The sequence below is a fragment of the Phyllobates terribilis genome, unplaced genomic scaffold, assembly GCF_046119375.1.
Source record: "Phyllobates terribilis strain yellow unplaced genomic scaffold, ASM4611937v1 Scaffold_1__5_contigs__length_1240528914, whole genome shotgun sequence".
Lineage (NCBI taxonomy): Eukaryota > Metazoa > Chordata > Amphibia > Anura > Dendrobatidae > Phyllobates > Phyllobates terribilis.
The window spans coordinates 5,328,961-5,350,483 of record NW_027362761.1 but is presented as its reverse complement, the minus strand read 5'-3'; the positions used below and the strand labels follow the sequence as shown (position 1 = coordinate 5,350,483).

Sequence of the window (21,523 nt, the reverse complement as noted above, 5' to 3'; positions counted from 1 at the left end):
TTTTTGCGGTCGTGTATATAAATAATTAAGTATGTAAACATTCTAAGTTTGAAACTTGCAAATTTTTCTACATTTTTGTCTAATTTTAGATATTTTCATAAAAAACATATCGACCTAAACTTACCACCAAGTACAATGTGTCACAAAAAAACACTCTCAGAATCACTGGGATACGTAGAAACATTCCAGAGTTATTAACTCACCCAGCCAACCCAGATCTCACACTTTGCACTGACAAGGGGCAATACCCCGAAACACCGTGTCTGCAAATTGAGATTCTGGTTTGGCTTTTATCGCAAGTCATGCGGCAAGGCTCGTTAAAGGGTCGACATTGACTTTTAGGATCGCTACTTCCAATAGGTGGCGCTAGAGTTCAACTTGTCCTTTCTCTCTGAAGAGACAATTTGCATAACTCAAAGTGACACTGGTCAGAATAATGGTCATTAAGGTAATAATTGGCTCTGTCACTAAGGGGTTAAAATGAGCATGTGCTGTCAGCTTAGGTTTCTGCAGAATAAATAAAACTAAGGCAGTAGGTCCATTGCATTTGTCACATCAAGTGATGCGTCAACTCCCTTTTTATCTGAAGCTATTCCGTCACATAAGGAGTTAGGGAAGAACTAGTGGTGGCAATACTTTCTGTACTGGACCAAGAACACAACTTGCAATTAGGGTGTGTGATCACATTATGGTGGACACATATGGCCTTTCTGTCATGTCCACATGCACATGGTTTTAAAAAACTATGATCACACAATTTTGCAGGCAATACATCTATTTTAGGCCACGTTCAGTATTTGGTCAGTATTTTCTATCAGTATTTGTAAGCCAAAACCAGGAGTGGGTGATAAATACAGAAGTGGTGATGTGTTTCTATTATACTTTTCCTCTGATTGTTCCACTCCTGGTTTTGGGTTATATCAAGAACCGTTTCAAAGAACAGACATGCACTTTCTTTTTTTTTTTCAACCCGGTGTTTTTTAAAACCTGAAGCAAAAAAAAGACTGACTATATGAACAGCAAGATGGTTTCAAAATAGAAATGAATAGGAAGAGTCTTTCAAGCATTTTTAAAGTCATTTTGCAGTTATTTTTTTTAAGCAGACCAGTCCCAAAAAACTCTGTTTGAACATACACTTACATTTTCTATTACTTTAATTATTTTTCCTTATATTTGAAGGCAGTACAATTACAGTTCCATTATTTTATGCATAGTAGAAGTTGGATAAGGAAGTAATTATGTTCCTATTGGGTGGTTAGTGACTTAATTATGTGTTTTTCTTTGATTGTTAACTTAAGGAGGTTTCCACCTTTTTCTTTATTTTCTGTTCCCACACCATGTCTAAGATGCCTGTGGAACCAAAGTGTTTTCCAAGGTGAAAACACTTCTGGAATACGCTGGCAGTCATTTTCCTGAAGCATCTTCACAGGCATCTCTGCTGGAGTCTTTGCTCTATGTTTAAAAGTGTAAAGAGAAAGCGGCTTCCAACTGAAGCTGCCCGCAGAATGAAAATGTTACTTCTTTCACCCACTTCAAGGTTTCCCAACCCTGAAGCGGTTAAAAGATGTGACAAAAAATTAACATTTGCACAGCAATGTCACCATAACATTGCTGTGAAATATGTTGATTTTTGTGGAGGTCTTGCATTGCTGCTTTTTGGAATCTACATCAACACATACCCTAAGAACGGCTTTTATCTGGATGGGTTCCTATTCGTAAATTTAAATAAAAAGCAGAAAACTGTTTGTTAGGCAATCCCTGCATGTGTCGCAGCTGTCTAAGAGCCGTGACACATGCAGCCGCGGCAGCTCAAACATAGACGCCGAGCACGCCGAAAATACTCGGCAAACACCTGAGCGTGCTCGATTAAAGGGTTAAATGCGCACGCTCGCTCAACACTACAGAAAACCCATTGAATTTACAGCCTGATTGCCTAATCATTAATAAGGTAGAGCTAGGACAACCCTTTTATGGATGCAAGAAAAGAAAGATTTAAGTAGGAGCAATAGTAATTATTTGAAATTGTATTTTAATACACAATTATTAATATTGCTCATATTATTTTTAATATTGAAAGCATTTATGGAACTTACTTTTTGTAGAGAAGAATAGCGATGACAATACAGATGATAAAAACAACAGCTAAGACTGGTCCAATAACCCATATCAGACCTTCTTCACCATCAATAATTGGCTGGGGATCTGGATCCTCTATGTAAATGGGTTCAGAATATGGGCTTGCAGCAAACATTTTCTGAGGGAAAAAAAATATCTATTTTCAAAAAGGTGTATTTTTCTAATTCTTTAACATACTGGGGCAGATGTTTTTTTTTTAAACCAAATACACTACCTTCAGACTCAGACTATCTTTTTTGATAGGTAATGTGTTAATTAAGCCATGGCAATCCTTCAGAAAAAATCTATTGAAACTGACTAGATGTCTCCATTTTGTCTGACTTGCTGTCCGCTGCCTGCTGCCAAGTGTAATCCACCTGTAACAGAAGGCACTAAGACGGATTACAGCAAGTGGAGGTTGCATAACAGACTGGAACCAACCCAACCGTATAAGATTGGAACCCACCTAAGAGGCGACTGCACCTGCAGTTACAGGGAGCACAAGCACCCAAGGAGATATATCTTTTTTGGACTACAACCATGGATTACTTCAAAAACAGCATCATCCAGAGAAATAGACTCACAGCTATCCCAAGCTGTGGTTCGGGATAGCACGCATGCTGGGTCACGCGTGCAACAGACTTTAAGTGCAATAGCTTAAAGTGCTTTTAATAAGCAGTTATACAACGGCAGTTGGACAGGGCAGGAGGCAGGTAAGGTGCATAAGAAATTCATACAAACATGCTACTTCTTGGTCAGTTGTATTGCATTATGAATTGTATCCAACAATCCAAAACAACTTTTTAAAACCTTAAACTCCCTCCTGAGCTCTAAAGCACAGGCCCCCATCACCAACCTCAGCAGTGAGGATCTGACAACTTATTTCCTAGAAAAAAAATCAACCACATCCATCAGGACATCATCAGGACATCTCAGCCCTATCTTCTCAGTGCCTGGATCCCCTTCCCTGCCGCACTAAAAGCTCACTTGCCTTCTTTGAGCCTGTTACAGAAGAAGTAGTGTGCAAAGCAGTCATCAAAGCAAAAGGTGGCTACTTTGAAGAACCTACACTATAAGACATATTTTCAGTTGTTTCACACTTTTTTGTTAAGTATATAATTCCACATGTGTTAATTCATAGTTTTGATGCCTTCAGTGTGAATGTACAATTTTCAGTCATGAAAATACAGAAAAATCTTTAAATGAGAAGGTGTGTCCAAACTTTTGGTCTGTACTGTATCTTCAGGAGATAAAAGAAAAAATACAACAATTACATGCTGAACATAATATATTGGTCCATGATTCTGGTATCACCTCCTCCCAACTTCCATCCGACCTTCTGCCTACACGTATCCCTGATGAAATCACACATCCATCCCTTAGGCTGTGTGCCCACTATGCGTTTTTTAACAGTTTTCGCAGCGGCAATTACGATGCAGAAACGCTTAAAAAACGCTAGGTAGGTCTGCAATGTTCCCCAATGATAATTCTGCATATGCTGTGCACATGCTGCGGAAATTTTATGCTGCGGACTAAATGACGTCATGACAGGTCCTTTTACACAATCGCAAGACACCAGGGAGACCGGACGCATCGGAAAAGGAGACAGGGGGCCATCAGAAGGTGAGTATATGTTTGTTTTTTTTTTTAACTAAGTTGGTCACACTATATAAAATCCATGCCGGTTGCATGAATTTATATAGTGTGACCAAGTTGTCAAGCACTTTCCAAGTGATGCTAAAATCGATTGGAAAGCGCTTGATAACCCACATGCGAAATCACATGTGAAAATAGGAATTATTCCTACCGTTAATTACGTTTCTAGGAGTCCATCATGACAGCACGACAGGAGGTAGTTCCTCTGACCTTCCAGGGACAGGAAACACATGAGAGGTTAAAAGCCCCCCGCCCCCACCTCACCCTCAGTGTTTGTACTAATCACCACACCAGAATGGATGCAACTCTATTTTAATAAATTCACCAATGTTACATTCACATTAGCATAAAGAGTAGGGGAGGGAATATAACGGTGCTGTCATGATGGACTGCTGGAAACGTAATTAACGGTAGGAATAATTCCTATTTTACCAGTTCGTCCATAATGACAGCACGACAGGAGAAATACCAAATCAAAATGGTCATTAGGGTGGGACTACTGCTTGCAGAACCTTAGGACCATAAGCTAGCTTTTGGCTGGACAGAACATCTAATTTATAATGTTTGCTAAAGGTAGAAATATTAGACCAAGTTGCTGCCTGGCAGATTTGTTCTACCGATGCTCCTGCCTTCTCTGCCCAAGAGGTAGAAACTGCTCTAGTGGAGTGAGCTCTAACGGAAATTGGGGGATCCTTTTTCTCTGACTCATATGCAAGAGTGATAGTTTTGGTTATCCATCTTGCTAAGGTTGGTTTAGAGGCTTTCTTGCCTTTGTTTGCTCCTGAATATTGGAGGAACAGATTTGAGTCCAGTCTCCAGGGAGCTGTCGCTTCCATACAGTAAATGACTGATCTCCTGAGGTCCAGAGTATGAAACGATTTTTCTTTGCAGTTTTTTGGAGATTGGCAAAAGGATGGTAGGATTATTTCCTGGTTCAAGTTTGCCTTGGATACCACTTTAGGAAGGAAAGAGGGATCCAATCTGAGAACCAACCTGTCGTCTAGTACTTTCAGGTAAGGATCTAGAATCGAGAGTGCTTGGATCTCCCCTACCCGTTTTGCCGTGGTGACTGCTACCAGAAAAACTGTTTTCATGGAGAGTAGATCCATCCCTGACTGCTCCATAGGCTCAAATACAGATTTACATAAGGCTCCTAACACTAGGTTTAGGTCCCATGACGGTACAAGATTTCTAAGCGTAGGTTTTAGGTGAGAGATTGCTCTGGTAAATCTCGATACCCATGGGTGGTCTCCTAAGGGATAGTCTAGGAAAGAACTCAGGGAAGAAATAGGCACTTTTAATGTGTTCGGCCTAAGGCCTTTATCAAATCCTTGTTGGAGAAAGTCTAGAATTTTAGGGATGTCTGGCTTATCTAAGCCCATGCCTGAATCTGCTGTAAATAAGCAAAATTGCTTCCACACCCAGGAGTATATGGTTGATGTTATCAGTTTTCTGCTGCTTTGCAAAGTCGAGATTACAAGATCCGATAAGCCTTTGGAAGCTAGGATGCGCCTTTCAGGATCCACACTGTTAACTGGAGAAGATGGACATCTTGATAAACAAGGGACCCTAAGATAGAAGGTCTACCCGGCGTGGAAGAATAAATGGGTGATCCATCAACATTTGTTGTAACAACGGAAACCAGCTCTTCTTGGGCCAATAAGGCGCTACTAGAATCAAAGTTGTCTGCTCCTGTCTTATCTTCCTCAATACTCTCGAGATTAGGGGCATTGGAGGGAAGGCATATACAAGATCTCTTCCCCAGGGGTGAGAGAGCGCGTCTACCCCTTAAGGGTTGTCGCCCGGGTTGATGGAAAAGAATCGCCAGAGTTTCCTGTTCTTTTTGGTAGCAAACAAATCTATGGAGGGCAAGCCCCATTTCTGGATTATTTGCTTGAAGACATCTGGGTTCAGCTCCCACTCGGAGGACCAGACTTTCTCTCTGCTGAGGTAGTCCGATATTGTGTTCTCGGATCCTTTGAGGTGAATTGCTAACACTGAAAGAACATTCACTTTGGCCCACTGGAAGATTTGTGTTGCTAGCATCTGCAACTGTATTCCTTTGGGGCCTCCCTGTCGACGAAGAAAGGTGATAGTCATCCTGTTATCCGAAAAAAAATTTGTGTGATTTCCTCTGACTAGATCTTGGCCTTGTTGAAGAACTTCCCAGACCCTTAGTTCTTTGAAGTTTGAAGATCTTTTTTGTAGGTCGGGAGGCCATGAGCCCTGGAAGTATCTGCCCTCTATATTCACCCCCAGCCTCTTTGACTGGCATCTGTGGAGATCCGCACCATAGGAAGGAGGATCCATTCTACCACCTTTCTTAGACTTGAGGGTCTTGTCCACCAAGAAAGAGAAAGTTTTGTTTCTGGTGTCAATTTCATCTTTTTGTTTAGACCTGAAGATTGTTTGTTCCAGGTAGATAGGACTGATCGTTGCAGGGGTCTCGTGTGGGCCTGGGCCCATCTTACACTGGGAATACATGAGGTCATTAGACCTAGAATTCGCATGGCGAGTCTGACCGCCGTGAAAGTCTTTTTCTGGAAATTTCGGATTTTGATACCGATTTCCTGCTGTTTCGTTAGAGGCAGGGAAGAATTCTGGAGATGAGAGTTTAGAAGTACTCCTAAGAACAACTTTTCGGTGCTTGGCTGGAGACTTGATTTTTCCCAATTGATTTCCCATCCTAAGGTTTGTAGGGTTTCGATTGTCTTTATTTGTTGTTGGAGAAGAGCGGGCTCTGATTCAGCCACTAACAATATATCGTTCAGATATGGTATTATAATTATATATAATACCATATCTGTTTTCTGAGGAAGGCTGCAACCTCCGTTATTAGCTTTGTAAAAATTCTGGGAGCCGATGACAGACCGAAAGGAAGACAAGTAAACTGGAAGTGTCTCTGTCTCCTCGCTTTAGGGCAAATCTCAAATATTGATGATGGGTCGGATGGATAGGAACGTGATTATATGCATCCCGGAGATCTAGGGTGCACATTACCAAATCTTCTTGTATTAGAGGGATGCTGGACCTGATTGTCTCCATCTTGAATCTTCTGTACTGCACTGAATGATTTAGGGGCTTTAGATTTATTACCGTACATCTTTTGCACGACTGTTTCAAGATCGAGACGAGGGAGGAATAGTGGCCTAATCCTATTTCCAAGGGAGGTATTTGTTCCGCTGCCCCTATAGACTGCAGGGTTATTACATCGAGCCAAAGGGCTTGAGAGGCCGAGGGAGAGAGAGAGAGTGGGTAATCTGAAAATGTTGTGGGGGAGGATGGGAAAATTCTATTTTGTACCACTCTTTTATTGTGCGCAGCAGCCATTGTTTTTTTGTTATGGCCTGCCATTTTTCCCCCAAAAAGGGAAGCCTCCCTCCTCCCCCATAGAGTCAAGGTCTACTCGGAGGGCCAGAGAAAAACTGGGCTGCTCTATCTCTTCCCCCTTTTACCTTTACCCCTATAGTCTCGTTTAGGGGACCGGGGTGGGATTTACGAAAGGGCTGATATCTCTTTGTTTTTTCTTCGGGAAACCCTTTCTTTTTATCCGTCACCCTTTCCAGAATCTCATCAAGGACTGGACCGAAAACCTGGGAACTAGAAAAGGGGTTAGAACAAAGCTTATTTTTTGAGTGGCTATCCCCAGTCCAAGTTTTGAGCCAAATTGCGTGCCTTGCCGAATTAATAGGACACTACTTCAGGATGCGAATCCAACAGATTTAGCTGAAGCGTCAGCCAAAAACTGTCGCTATTTTTAATAGTGACAGGGATTCTGATATTATTTCTCTAGGGGTATTAGAGACTATGTGATCTGACAGCTCGTCTATCCATAGACACAGACCTAGCTACAGATGTAGCCGCTATATTGGTTTTTATAACCGCAGCTGATGTTTCCCAGCATCTTTTCAGCATAGTCTCTGCTTTCCTGTCCATTGCGTCCTTTAGACAGGAAGTGTCCTCGAAAGGAATAGACATTTTTCTTGCAACTTTTTCAATAGGAATATCCACTTTGGGAACTTCCTCCCATAGCTTGATATCCTCAGGTTTGAATGGAAGCCGGGCCCTAAATTCTCTCGGAATCGTGAGTTTTTTCTCTGCATCTTCCCATTCCTCGAGAATCATAGCTTTAATGTTCTCATTAACTGGAAAGACTCTATTTTCTTTGTCTTTTAAGGCCTGAAAACATCTCATCCTGCTTAGAAATGAGTACATGAGTGTCTTCTAAATTCATAGTGCTCCTCACGGACTTTAATAGATCATCTATATGTTCAATTGAAAACATATATTTTTTTCTTTCTTCCGAAGGTATTTGGGAGAGCGTTTCTTCCTCTCCTTCCTGACTCTGTTCCAAGGAGGAATCCAGATATTCCCCTTCCTCAATTGATTACTCCATTTCCCACCTAGGTCTTTTTTGGCGGGAGGAGGACTCTACAGTCTGGGGTATCTGGGATGTCTGTGCGGGTATGAGTTCAGAAATCGTATTTCTAACTTCCTCCCGGATTATAGACCGCATGTCTGTTAGAAATGATGCCTTCTCCTCCTTAAGAACTTTAGTGATGCTTTCCTTACAAAATTGTTTTTTATAGGAATCCTGTAGTTTAGAATCACATTATATGCATCTTCGTGATTTTTTAGAGGAGGATCCGGATCTCTGGGTTCCTCTATCCTATTTTAAGGGAGACATGGGAATATTTATTTCCAACCCCTGGCAAAAATTATGGAATCACCGGGCTCGGAGGATGTTCATTCAGTTGTTTAATGTTGTTGAAAAAAAGCAGATCACAGACATGGCACAAAACTAAACTCATTTCAAATGGCAACTTTAGGGCTTTAAGAAACAGTAAAAGAAATCAAGATTAAAAATGTGGTACTCAGTAAGGGCAATTTTTTTTCAGACCAAGCAGAGGGAAAAAAAATATGGAATCACTCAATTCTGAGGAAAAAATTATGGAATCATGAAAAACACACACAAAAGAACACTCCAATACATCACTAGTATGTTGTTGCACCACCTCTGGCTTTAATAACAGCTTGCAGCCTCTGATGCATGGACTTAATGAGTGACAAACAGTACTCTTCATCAATCTGGCTCCAACTTTCTCTGATTGCTGTTGCCAGATCAGCTTTGCAGGTTGAAGCCTTGCCATGGACCATTTTCTTCAACTTCCACCAAAGATTTTCAATTGGATTGAGATCCAGACTATTTGCAGGCCATGACATTGACCCCAAATATCCTTTCAATTGATGGGATAAGATAGCTGTCCAAAATATCAAAGTATACTTGGGCATTTATTGAAGATGTAATGACAGCCATCACCCCACTGCCTTTACCTGACATGCAGCCCCATATCATCAATAACTGTGGAAATTTGCATGTTCTCTTCATGCAGTCATCTTTATAAATCTCATTGGAACGGCACCAAACAAAAGTTCCAGCATCATCACCTTGCCCAATGCAGATTCGCGATTCATCACTGAATAGGACTTTCATCCAGTCATCCACAGTCCACGAATGCTTTTCCTTAGCCCATTGTAACCTTGCTTTTTCTGTTTAGGTGTTAATGATGGCTTACGTTTAGATTTTCTGTATGTAAATCCCATTTCCTTTAGGTTTTTTACAGTTCGGTCACAGACATTGACTCCAGTTTCCTCCCATTCGTTCCTCATTTGTTTTGTTGTGCATTTCCTGTTTTGGAGACATATTGCTTTAAGTTTCCGGTCTTGACGCTTTGATGTCTTCCTTGGTCTACCAGTATGTTTGCCTTTAACAACCTTCCCATGTTATTTCTATTTGGTTCAGATTTTAGACACAGCTGATGCGTGATGATTTACCTTCTTTTAAGAGTTTGATAATCTTCTCCTTTGTTTCAATTAACATCTCTCGTGTTGGAGCCATGATTCATTTCAGTCCACTTGGTGCAACAGCTCTCCAAGGTGTGATCACTCCTTTTTAGATGCAGACTAACTAGCAGATCTAATTTGATGCAGGTGTTAGTTTTGGAAATGAAAATTTACAGGGTGATTCCATAATTTTTTCCTCAGAATTGAGTGAGTCCATAATTTTTTCCCTCTGCTTGGTATGAAAAAAATTACCCTTACTGAGTACCACATTTTTAATATTGATTTCTTTTAGTGTTTCTTAAAGCCCTAAAGTTGCCATTTGAAATGAGTTTAGTTTTGTGCCATGTCTGTGATCTGCTTTTTTTCAACAACATTAAACAACTGAATGAACATCCTCCGAGCCCGGTGATTCCATAATTTTTGCCATGGGTTGTAATACCCAATTCTATCAGTTTTTAGTGGATCTGAGGGATTATTGAGGTAGAACAATACTTACACTACCCAGGGACTCAGATGGGGCTTCTAACCTTTTACAGGGTTGGACTCCATTGTATCAGGCAGTATGTGCACAAGGGTACCCTTTTAAAGGGTCTTACTTGATCAAGGTGATGTAAGGCCCACCCTCCATGACAGCCACTGAGGTTTCCTTGCAGGGGTGTCTTCCCTCTGCTGCCCTGTATGCCACCCAGCATTCGGCGTGCACTCCACCGTGGAACGCACGCCAAAGGGGCACACTTCCGAGTTCTGCATGCGCTCCACCATGGAACGCACACCAACTTTCGGATCGCGTGCGCTCCAGCGCGTCATCATAGTGCACCCAGGAAGCAGCGGTGTCGCTCCAGGGCGCCTGCGCAAGGCAGTCTTCGGTCGCTCCGGCGATCACCGGAAGTTCGGCTGGCAGCCTCGCGATCTCCTGGCCCGTATCCGGAAGAAGGGCCAGGAGGTTTTAGCGTGGAGACCACCAGCGGGCAGCAGGATGCAACCTAGAGCCCTCTGTACGAGCCTCTTGACAGGGGGAAAATTCTCCTGCGCTTGCGGAGAGCGTGAGATAATTCTCCTGCGCTCACGGCAAGAGAATTTTCCCACGCTGTTAGTGACGTGCATGAGGTGAGCTGAGTTCATTGGACATGAACTCGGCTCATCTGGATGCCGTCACAGCCAGACACTGAGGAGCGCAAGCATGCCTGCGCTTCTCAGTGTCTGCGGCATGGCAAGCTGGATGGCAGCTTTCGGCTGCGATCCAGCCCGTCATGTGAATGTAGCAGAGCTGGAGCCGTCCTGGGAACCAAGGAAAGGTAAGGATGAGGTTGGTTTATTATTTTATTTTTATTGCAGGAGATCGTTGGCTTCAGCTGGAATGGGCGTGATGGTAAGTATGGTTTAATTTAGAACATTAAAGAATTGTGTTTATTTCAATTAAAGCACTTTATTCTGGGTGTTTGTGGGGTTTTTTAACTTTGACTATGGGGTTAGTAATGGGAGTGTCTTATAGACGCCTCTCCATTACTAACCTGGGCTTGATGTCAGCTGGCATTATAAGCTGACATCAACCCCAGCCCTATTACCCCACTGCCACCGCTACAGGGCAGTGGGGAAGAGCGAGGCTAAGTGCCAGAATTGGCGCATCCTATGGATGCGCCATTTCTGGGGTGGCTGACGGCTGGTGTTTCTAGCCTGAGAGGGGGCCAATATTCATGGCACCCTTCCTGCGCTATTAATATCAGCCCCCAGCCGTCTGCCTTGCTTTTGCTAGCTATTAAAATAGGGGGACCCCACGTCATTTTTTTTTGGGTCCCCCATTTTAATTGCTAGTAAAGGCTAGGTATTCAACTGGGGGCTGATATTAGTAGCCTGGGAAGGTCCGTGGGTATTACCCCCTTCCCAGGCTTCAAACATCTGCCCCAGCCGTCTGCTTAACCTCCGCTAGAGACTAAAATTATGGGGAACCCCACACTTTTTTTAATAAATCCTTTATTTTAACACTAAATGACAAGTACAGTAATCAACACTATCACTGTACTTATATATATAACTGACATGTTTCTATCTATCTAATCTATGTGTGATGCTCTATTCTTTCTGTTCTAAATTGTCTGGTACCAGTGTATGCTGCTGATGAATTGCCGGCCGGCTTTTTTAAAGAGACAAACACTTTTTTTTTTAATAGATCCTTTATTTTAACACTAAATGACAAGTACAGTACACAACACGGTCACTGTACTTATTATATATGTGACTGACATGTTTCTATCTATCTAATCTATGTGTGATGCTCTATTCTTTCTGTTCTAAATTGTCGGGTACCGGTGTATGCCGCTGATGAATTGCCGGCCGGCTTTTTTAAAGAGACGGGTGCATGAAAATCGGAGGGCACTAGTGTGTTCCAAGTGCCCTGCTATGTTTTTCATGCACCCTCCTATATACCCTGCCTGCTTGTCTGCCTATATATTCTGCCTGCCTGACGTTTAATTGAGCACCGTTCCCATCGATTTGGGCAATTTTTGACCTTCTGCAGACCGCCGGGGGGGACCACCAGAAAAATGCTCGAGTTTCCCATAGACTTACATTGGGCTCGTTGCTCGGGTCGAGCACCCGAGTATTCCAATGTGCTCGACCCGAGCTTCGAGCACCCGAGCATTTTAGTGCTCGCTCATCACTAGTTAAAACGGTTCACTTACGCTTGTCCCTGGCAGGAAGAATGCATGTAAAATCCGCATGCGTTTTTTTCTGCCAGGGAGATGCATAAACGCTCAGGAAAAATCCGGAGCATTTCTAAATCGTGGGCAATTAGCCTCACTCCAATTTCACTGAATTCTCACCCCGTGCCTCAAACACACATCTCTACTCTACATAAACTAAGTGAGAATGAACTAGACTTTTCCATTCACGAAACCCCTACTGATTTCTACCAACCTTTTTAGAACTGCAGAACCCTTCTAGCAACATTGATCCTACACAGACTGAAACCAAGATTGTTCTAAATAACATGAAAGAAGGGAAAAAAGGATCAGTCCCATTTCTTCCTCCTGTGCAATGAACATCAGGTACTCCAACTCCTTCCTGCTTTGCTAACACTACCTCTCAAATAAACTGCTTCATCCCAAAATCCACAAAGCGAAAAAATTGCAGATGGGTACAAGAGGAGGAAAAAATTTCGAAAAAAAAAAAGGAAAAACCTCATTAAATCCCCCCAAAAAGCAATACCTCATTCTATCCCTAGTAATATATTTAACTTATCCTCCTATCAACTCTCAGAAACTGAGTCTGTTGTGCTATCTAAAGGACTCTCGTTTCATCCCACAAATACCATTGATGAATTTTCCTCACTCCAGGACCTCCACAGATTCATACATAATTGAACCCTCAAAAGACACTTCATAATGAATAAGGTTAATCCCCTCAATATAAAAACTAGTCATACAGGACTACACATTGATGTTTGTCCAAAATCAAACTTTTATCCCCTTGAAAGCTGAGGTCACTTTTTGAACACCTTCCTTGACTTGGTGCTTGAAGAATTCAATAAAATAAAAAAATTCTAACTCCCCTCTAGTCAAAACAACCTAAAGAAAAAAGAAAAAATTGCCCTAAAACCATTACAAAATAATTCAGATATAGTAATTTGATCAGCTGAAAAGGAGGGTGGAATGGTCAACCAGAAAAGGGATGACTATATTAATGAAGAGCACAATATTCTTTCCAACCCCATAAACTATTGGATTACAACCATGGATCCCATTCTTGCATTAAAAATATACCCTCCTCATCACCAAAGCTTTTGAGTAGCGAATCTAAAACAAAAATGAAATGACATTTTTCACTGTGAGTGAACCAACCATGCCCTTTATGCACGAACTACCCAAAGTGCATAAGAGATTGACCAACCCACCAGGCAGATAAATATGAACCGCGGCAAAGGAGAGCTAAGGTAGGAAACTGATATTCAAGAACGGACCTTTATTTAAGTAGCAATATGCTACTAAAGTGGAGCATATTGCTACTAAAATAAAGGTCCTTTCTTTAATATGACTTTCCTACCTTAGGGCTCCTTTGCCGCGGTTCATATTTATCTGCCTTGTATGTTTCCCTCCTTGAGGGTATGCGGTGGAGCAGCTGTGGGTTAGTCTTAATCGCTGTGGTGCAAGTACCTTCACATGTGACTTCTGGCGACGTCCTCCCTGTGGTCACGCGACGCTGAGCAGGAAGAGTAGCTGGATGCTGTGCTGGTCTCCAGATACCTACACTTAACACAGGGGTTGTGCAGGGCTGCACAACCTCATCAGGTTAGCCTTGCCATCAGATCTTACAGCTTTATTTTCTGGCACACCAGTTCTTCTCATGGTGCGCTCCCTGTATTTTTCTTTTTACATATATTGACCAACCCACCAGGAAGACCAATCATATTTGGTATAGGTGCTCTAATAAGCAATCTTTCACTCTACCTTGATCACATGTGGTTGAAGAATGTTAAGAGCTTACCCAGTCATCTTAAAGACTCTGCACATTTAATTCATATCCTTCATGATATTCCATGGGACAATTCATTTATCTTTTTAACATTGGATGTTTCCTCCCTCTATACTAATATTCAGCATTACATTGGTTTACAATACACGGTGTTCCAAATTATTATGCAAATAATATTTTCTCAGATTTTCCCAAATTACCTATATGAATTGCAGTCATTGTAATTTTCCAGTCAAATAACTATTAGAGTACAATTGAAAGGTTTTTGTACAAACTGCCTATGATAACAGTATATTTTTTAAAAAATTAAAAACTCAAACTGCACTCAAAATGCATGTTCCAAATTATTATGCACATCAGAGTTTTCAACCTTTTCATTTTAGTAAAGAACAAAAAAAATGGTCATTTTTGAAATTATAAGCATTAGCAGGTTATTACAAACTGAAATCAAACAGTTTTCAACTCAAAACTTTATTCTAGGTGATGTTACATTTGCACATAGGACCCCTTGTTCGATAGGAGCTTCTGAACTCTCTCGTCCATTGAATTTGTCAGGTTTTGGATGGTTTCTGCTTTAATTGTATTGCATGAGGACAGAATACCCTCCCAGAGCTGTTTCTTAGATGTGAACTGCCTCCCGCCATCATAGACACTCCTTTTGATGATGCTCCAGAGGTTCTCAATGGGGTTGAGGTCAGGGGAGCATGGGTGCCACACCATAAGTTTGTCCCCTTTTATGCCCATAGCAGCCAGAGATGCAGATGTGTTATGTGCAGCATGAGACGGGGCATTATCATGCATGAAAATGATCTTGCTGCGGAATGCACGGTTCTTCTTCTTGAACCATGGAAGGAAGTGCTGTTTGAGAAACTCAACATACATTATGGAGTTCATCTTTACCCCTTCAGGGATCCTAAAAGGGCCGACAATCTCTCTCTCCATGATTCCAACCCAAAACATTACTCCACCTCCTCCTTGTTAGCGCCGTAGCCGTGTTTGCATGGGGTGTCCATCAACCAGCCATCCTCCACTCCATCCATCTGGACCATCGAGATCATTTCATGCATGATGCATGAAATTTCCACTGCGGATTATCATTGCGGAAAAAAACGCGGCACTACCAATTATTTTGCGGAAGTGCTGCGTTTTCGCCGCCATTGACTTGCATTAGATCGCATGGATTACGCATCACTGTATATGTAGATGCGCATTCCATGCGTTCTAATGTGAGGATGGTACCCAGGTCTAGAGGAGAGGACTCTCCTCCGGACCCGGGTACCATAGAAAACTGTAAATAAAAAAAAAGAATAAAATAAAAAATATACTTGCCTTCTGGCGGCCCCGGCTGCGCTCCTCCTCTCATGCCGATAGTTTGCGATGGACTGAAGGACCTGCGCTGACGGGTCCTGCGATGCTGACGTCGGCAGGTCCTTCAGTGCAGTGTACCGCTGCCGGCAGCCAGGACGGAGGGAAACAAGACACCGGGGGCCATCAGAGGGTAAGTATATATTTATTTTTTTATTTTTTGACATTCTCTCGGGTCACACTATATAAATCCATGCCGTTTGCATGGATTTATATAGTGTGACCAAGTTGATAAGCACTTTCCAAGTGATGCTAAAATCGCTTGGAAAGCCCTTGTCAACACGCATGCGGAAATGCATATGAAGAACGCTTCACATCCGCTTGCCCCTGGCAGGAAAAACGCATGTACAATCCGCATGCGTTTTTTTCTGCCAGGGAGATGCAGAAACGCTCAGGAAAAAATCCTGAGCATTTCTGCATCGTGGGCACATAGCCTTAATGTAAATCAATCTCTCCTGCTGTTGTGTAAATGCAACAGACAACCGGTAGAAATTATAGGCAATTATCGGAGTAGGAGTAGTTCAGCAGGTGGTGACCACAAACCATTTCTCTGTTCTCATCCTTTTTGGCTGTTTTGGTCACTTTTGCATTTTGTCATTGCTCTCAACCCCGGAAGTACAGTAGCATGAGGCGGTGTCTTCAGTGAAACCCACAGAAGTTGCTCAGGTAGTGCAGCTCATCCAGGCTGGCACATCAATGTGAACTGGGGAAAGAAGGGTAGCTGTGTCTGTCAGCACAGTGTCCAGAGCATGGAGCAGATACCAGGAGGCAGGCCAGAACACCAGGAGATGTGGAGTGGGCCGTAGGAGGGCAAAAATCCAGCAGCAGGACCGCTACCTCCTCCTTTGTGCAAGGAGGAACAAGAGGAGCAATGCTATTAGAATATCATCAAAAAGTTAATTTCAGCTTTTCAATACAAAAAGTGAAACTCCTATTATATAGAGTCATTACAAACAGAGTGATCTATTTCAAGTGTTTATTTCTGTTAATGTTGATGATTATGGCTTACAGCCAATGAAAACACAAAAGTCATTATCACAGTAAATTAAAATAATTAACGAAAAACACCTGCAAAGGCTTCCTAAGCGTTTAAAAAGGTCCCTTAGTCTGTTTCAGTAGGCTCCACAATCATGGGGAAGACTGCTGACTTGACAGATGTCCAGAAGGCAGTCATTGACACACTTCACAAGGTGCCAGAGTTTCAATTTTCATTTGGAAATCAAGATCGCAGAGTCTGGAGGAAGAGTGGAGAGGCACACAATCCAAGCTGCTTGAGATCTAGTGTGAAGTTTCCACAATCAGTGATGGTTTGGGGAGCCATGTCATCTGCTGGTGTAGGTGCACTGTGTTTTATCAAGACCAAAGTCAGCGCAGCCGTCTACCAGGAAATTTTAGAGCACTTCATGCTTCACTCTGCCAACAAGCTTTTTGGAGATGGAAATTTCATTCTCCAGCAGGACTTGGCACCTGTCCACACTGCCAAAAGTACCAATACCTGGTTTAAAAACAACAGTATCACTGTGCTTGATTGGCCAGCAAACTCGCCTAACCTTAACCATAGAGAATCTATGGGGTATTGTCAAGAGGAAGATGAGAGACACCAGACCCAACAATGCAGACCAGCTGAAGGCTGCTATCAAAGCCACCTGGGCTTCCATAACACCTCAGCAGTGCCACAGGCTGATCGCCTCCATGCCACGCCGCATAGATGCAGTAATTGATGCAAAAGGAGCCCTGACCAAGTATTGAGTGCATTTACTGAACATACATTTCGGTAGGACAACATTTCGAATTTTAAAAACATTTTTCAAGCTGTTATAAAGTATTCTAATTTACTGAGATAATGACTTTTGTGTTTTCATTGGCTGTAAGCCATAATCATCAACATTAACAGAAATAAACACTTGAAATAGATCACTCTGTTTGTAATGACTCTACATAATAGAGTAATTCAATACAATAATTTGTATTGAAAAACTGAAATAGAATATCATCAAAAAGTTAATTTAATTTAGTGAGATACACCTGTACATGTTGTTTAATAATTTGGTCAAAGATCTTTGCTGGTATAGAAGGGTAAGGCTCACTGGCCTGTAATTTCCTGGCTCCATCTTCTTTCCTTTTTTGAAGATAGGGAGAGCGTTTGCCCTTCTTTAATCTTCTGGGACTTCTCCTGTTCTCCAGGATTTTTCAAAGATTCTGGCTATTGGTTCTGCAATTTCCTCTGCTATCTCTTTGAGTACACTAGAATGTAATTCATCTGGCCCAGGAGATTTAAATTCACTTAAATTCACCATCTCTCTGTTCATAGATAGTGTGGATTCTATTATTCCTTCGATAGCACCGTGAAGATCAGTTGATGTTGCAATTGCTTTCTTAGAGATCACAGATGCAAAGTAGAAATTTAAAGTTTCGCACTTCTCAACAGCATTTTTTGATCAATTCATCCTTTTCATCCTGTAAAAGTCCTATAGCATCTTTGACTTTTCTTTTGCTTTTGACATACCCCCAAAATCCTTTTTTATTGCTCTTGGTTTCCCTTGCAAGCCTCACTTCATTACTGGCTTTAGTTCTTCGAACGCTTGCCCAGCATTCCATGCAGACAGCAATATATTCTTTAGATATGCCCCCCTCTTTCCATTTACTGTATTTTTTGGACTCTAAGACGCACTTTTTTCCTCCAAAATTTTGGAGGAAAGTGGGGGAGGGGCGTCTTATAGTATTATATATATATATATATATATATATATATATATACACACACACACACATACACATACATATATACACACTGTGGCTGTGGGTGGTGGGGGGAGCTGCAGCGGTGGAGGAGCAGGGCACAGGAGGCAGTAGCCCGCTGCTGCATCCTACAATGTGCCCTCTGCTAAAGAAAATGAATATTCACTGCTCCCCACGCCCATGGACGTGGGTAGCAGTGAATATTCATTTTCCTTAACCCCTTTCTGGCCTGGGGCGTATTAGTACACCCCAGGCCATCACCCCTGGTTCAGTGAGGGCTCTGCTCTTGTGCTGTGCCCGCACTGAACCGGGCACATGTCAGCTGATTCTTACAGCTGACATGTGCCCGCAACAGCCGCAGGTGGAATCGCAATCCACCTGCGACTGTTAACTAGTTAAATGCCGCTGTCAATCTCTGACAGCGGCATTTAACACCACTGCGCCTGAAGCGTGGCCTTAGCCCTGCCCATCAGTGACCCCGTCACGTGATCGCGGGTCACTGATGGATGGGCATGACAACCCTGGGTATGAGTACCACCTAGTGGTTGGCGCTCATAGCACAGGACCATTTCTGCTACATAGAGGTGGATCTGCTCATCACCTCACCTCATGTAGCAGAGGCGATCAGACAAGTGCTGCTTCTAGTCTTCTATGGAGACTATAGAAGCAAGCAAAAAGTGTAAAAAATAAAAATGTTTTTAAAAATATAAAAAAAATATAAAAAGTTTAAATCACCCCCCTTTTGCCCCATTCAAAATAAAATAAAAAAGAAACCCCGCATACACATATTTGGTATCAGCAGAGTTCAGAATCGCCCGATCTATCAATATAAAAAAATAATTAATCCAATCGGTAAACGGCGTAACGAGAAAAAAATTCCAAACGCCAGAATTACGTTTTTTTGGTCAACGCAACATTGCAATAAAATGCAATAACGGGCGAACAAAACATCGTATCTACCCCAAAATAGTATCAATAAAAAAGTCAGCCCGGTGCGCAAAAAATAAGCCCTCACCCGGCCCCAGATCCCGAAAAATGGAGACCCTACGGGTCTCAGAAAATGGCGCTATTTTTTATTTTTTTTTAAGCAAACTTTGGATTTTTTTCCACCACTTAAATAAAAAAGAACCTATACATGTTTGGTGTCTACAAACTCGTAATGACCTGGAGAATAATAATGGCAAGTCAGTTTTAGCATCCAGTGATCGTGGAAAGAAAAAAAAACAACTGTAGAATTCAATTTTTTTGCAATTTCACAGCACTTGGAATTTTTTTCCCCGTTTTCCAGTACACGATATGGTAAAATTAGAAATGGCGTTTAAAAGTACAACTCGTCCCGCAAAAAAAAAAGCCCTCACATGGCCATATTGCTCAAAAAATAAAAACGCTATGGCTCTGGGAACAAGGGGAGCAAAAAACGAAAATGCAAAAAACAGAAAATCCCAATGTCGTAAAGGGGTTAATAGCGCTCACACTGTACTTGCAGCGCGGCTCCTGGTATGTATGGCACCCTTCATCCCTCATCCTGGTATGTATGGCCCCCCCATTCCCTCTTTCTGGTATGGTTGGCACCCCCTGATCCCCATCACACTGCACACAAAAAATAAACAATTATACTCACCTCCTCTCTGCACCACTGCGGAGTCCTGCTCTTCTGCCGACACGGATTTCACGGTGTGAGCCGCGCATGGTGTCACTGCCTTGCGCCCTCACACTGTGAGATGCTGTGCCGGAATAGTCACTGCTCCCCACACCGGGACTCCTTAATAGCGCGCACACAGTACCCGCAGAGCAGCTCCTGCAGCGGCCGGCGGTCACGTGTACCCGCTATTAAAGACCATGACTATTCACTACAACCCACTCCCATGGTCATACATACCAGGATGAAGGGAGCAATACATACCAGGAAGAGAGATGAGGGGGCCATGCATACCAGGATGGGGATGAGGGGTGCCATGCATATCAGGATGGGGATGAGGGCCACTTATAACAGGATGAGGGGGCCATATATACCAGGATGGGGGATATTAACAAAATTAGGGGACATTACCCCTATAACAGTGTCAGCAGCAGACCGCCTCCCCTTAACAGGGCATCATGACCACATTTTTTTGCTTAAATTTTTTTCTATATTCCTCCTCTAAAACTTAGTTGCGTTTTTTGCCCAGTGCATCTTATAGTCCGAAAAATACGGTAATATATACTTCTTTTTAACAAGTATTTAAGTTCTGTGTTCATCCATCCTGGTCTCTTTAAACTCTTACAATTCTTCCTTCTTTTCGGGGTTGTTACTGATTGTGCAGTGTGAATTTAATTTAGCAAAATCTTTGTTTAATGGTTTTAAACAAAGAGCTGAGGCCTTCACAGAAAATCTGTAGTTATACTGAGAATAAATTACACATAGGTTGACTCAGTTTACTAATTAGGTGACTTCTGGAGACAACTGGTGACTTAGGATTTTATTTAGGGTCATCAGACTACAGGGTCTGACTACAAATGCACGTCAGAATTTTAGATATAGATTTTTAAAATATTTAGAAAACCATGTATCATTTCCTTCACAATCACAAATACTTGCTAGTTTGTGTTGGAATATTACATAAAATCCTAATAAAAAACATAAGTTTGTGGGTGTAATGTGAAAAAATTCACAGGGTATGAATACTTTTTCACGGTGTGTGTTTATATAAAATGAATGAGACACTTGGTCTCCATTTTTTTACAAAACCACGCCCCCGGGTGGGGCATATACGTGCTGGAGCATGCTTTCCCGCATTTACATCACCGAAGCTACCAACCTCGGTGATGCATATCTCCCCATCTCCCCTCAAGGACCTGTCCAACGGCTATCTTACATACCCCCCCTCTGCCCAAAGCTGGGGGGCTTGGCATCTTCCGCTATCAAACAGTGGACCCTTGACAGTGCGTCAGCATTGCCATGCAGTTTCCCAGGCCTCTGCTCTACATGGAAGCTAAAATCCTGAAGGGCTAGGAACCAACTGGTCACTCGGGCATTGTTCCCCTTCTCCTTCATCCACCTTAGTGGGGCATGTTCTGACACCAACCTGAACTTCCTGCCTAAGAGGTAGTAACTTCGTGTACAACGCCCACTTGATGGCCAAACATTCTTTCTCCACTATGGAGTAATTCTTCTCACAAGATGTCAGCTTCCAACTTAAATAAATTATGGGATGCTCTTACCCATTCACTTGTGATAGGACAGCACCCAGCCCGACATCTGACGCATCCATCTGGACCACAAACTCCTTCAAGAAATACGGTGCCATCAGCACTGGCTGTTTACACAGGGCTAGCTTCAGTTCCTGGAAAGCCATCT

At 42.4% G+C, this 21,523-nt stretch overlaps 1 protein-coding gene across 1 annotated transcript in view; it reads right to left on the bottom strand.

Moving 5' to 3' along the window:
• Nucleotides 1-21,523, bottom strand: part of PTPRS (protein tyrosine phosphatase receptor type S) — a 600,332-nt gene that overhangs the window by 114,778 nt on the left and 464,031 nt on the right. The window contains exon 20 of the mRNA XM_073652674.1: nucleotides 2,094-2,254. Coding sequence (XP_073508775.1) covers nucleotides 2,094-2,254 — 161 coding nt within the window. The remainder of the gene's footprint in view (nucleotides 1-2,093; nucleotides 2,255-21,523) is intronic.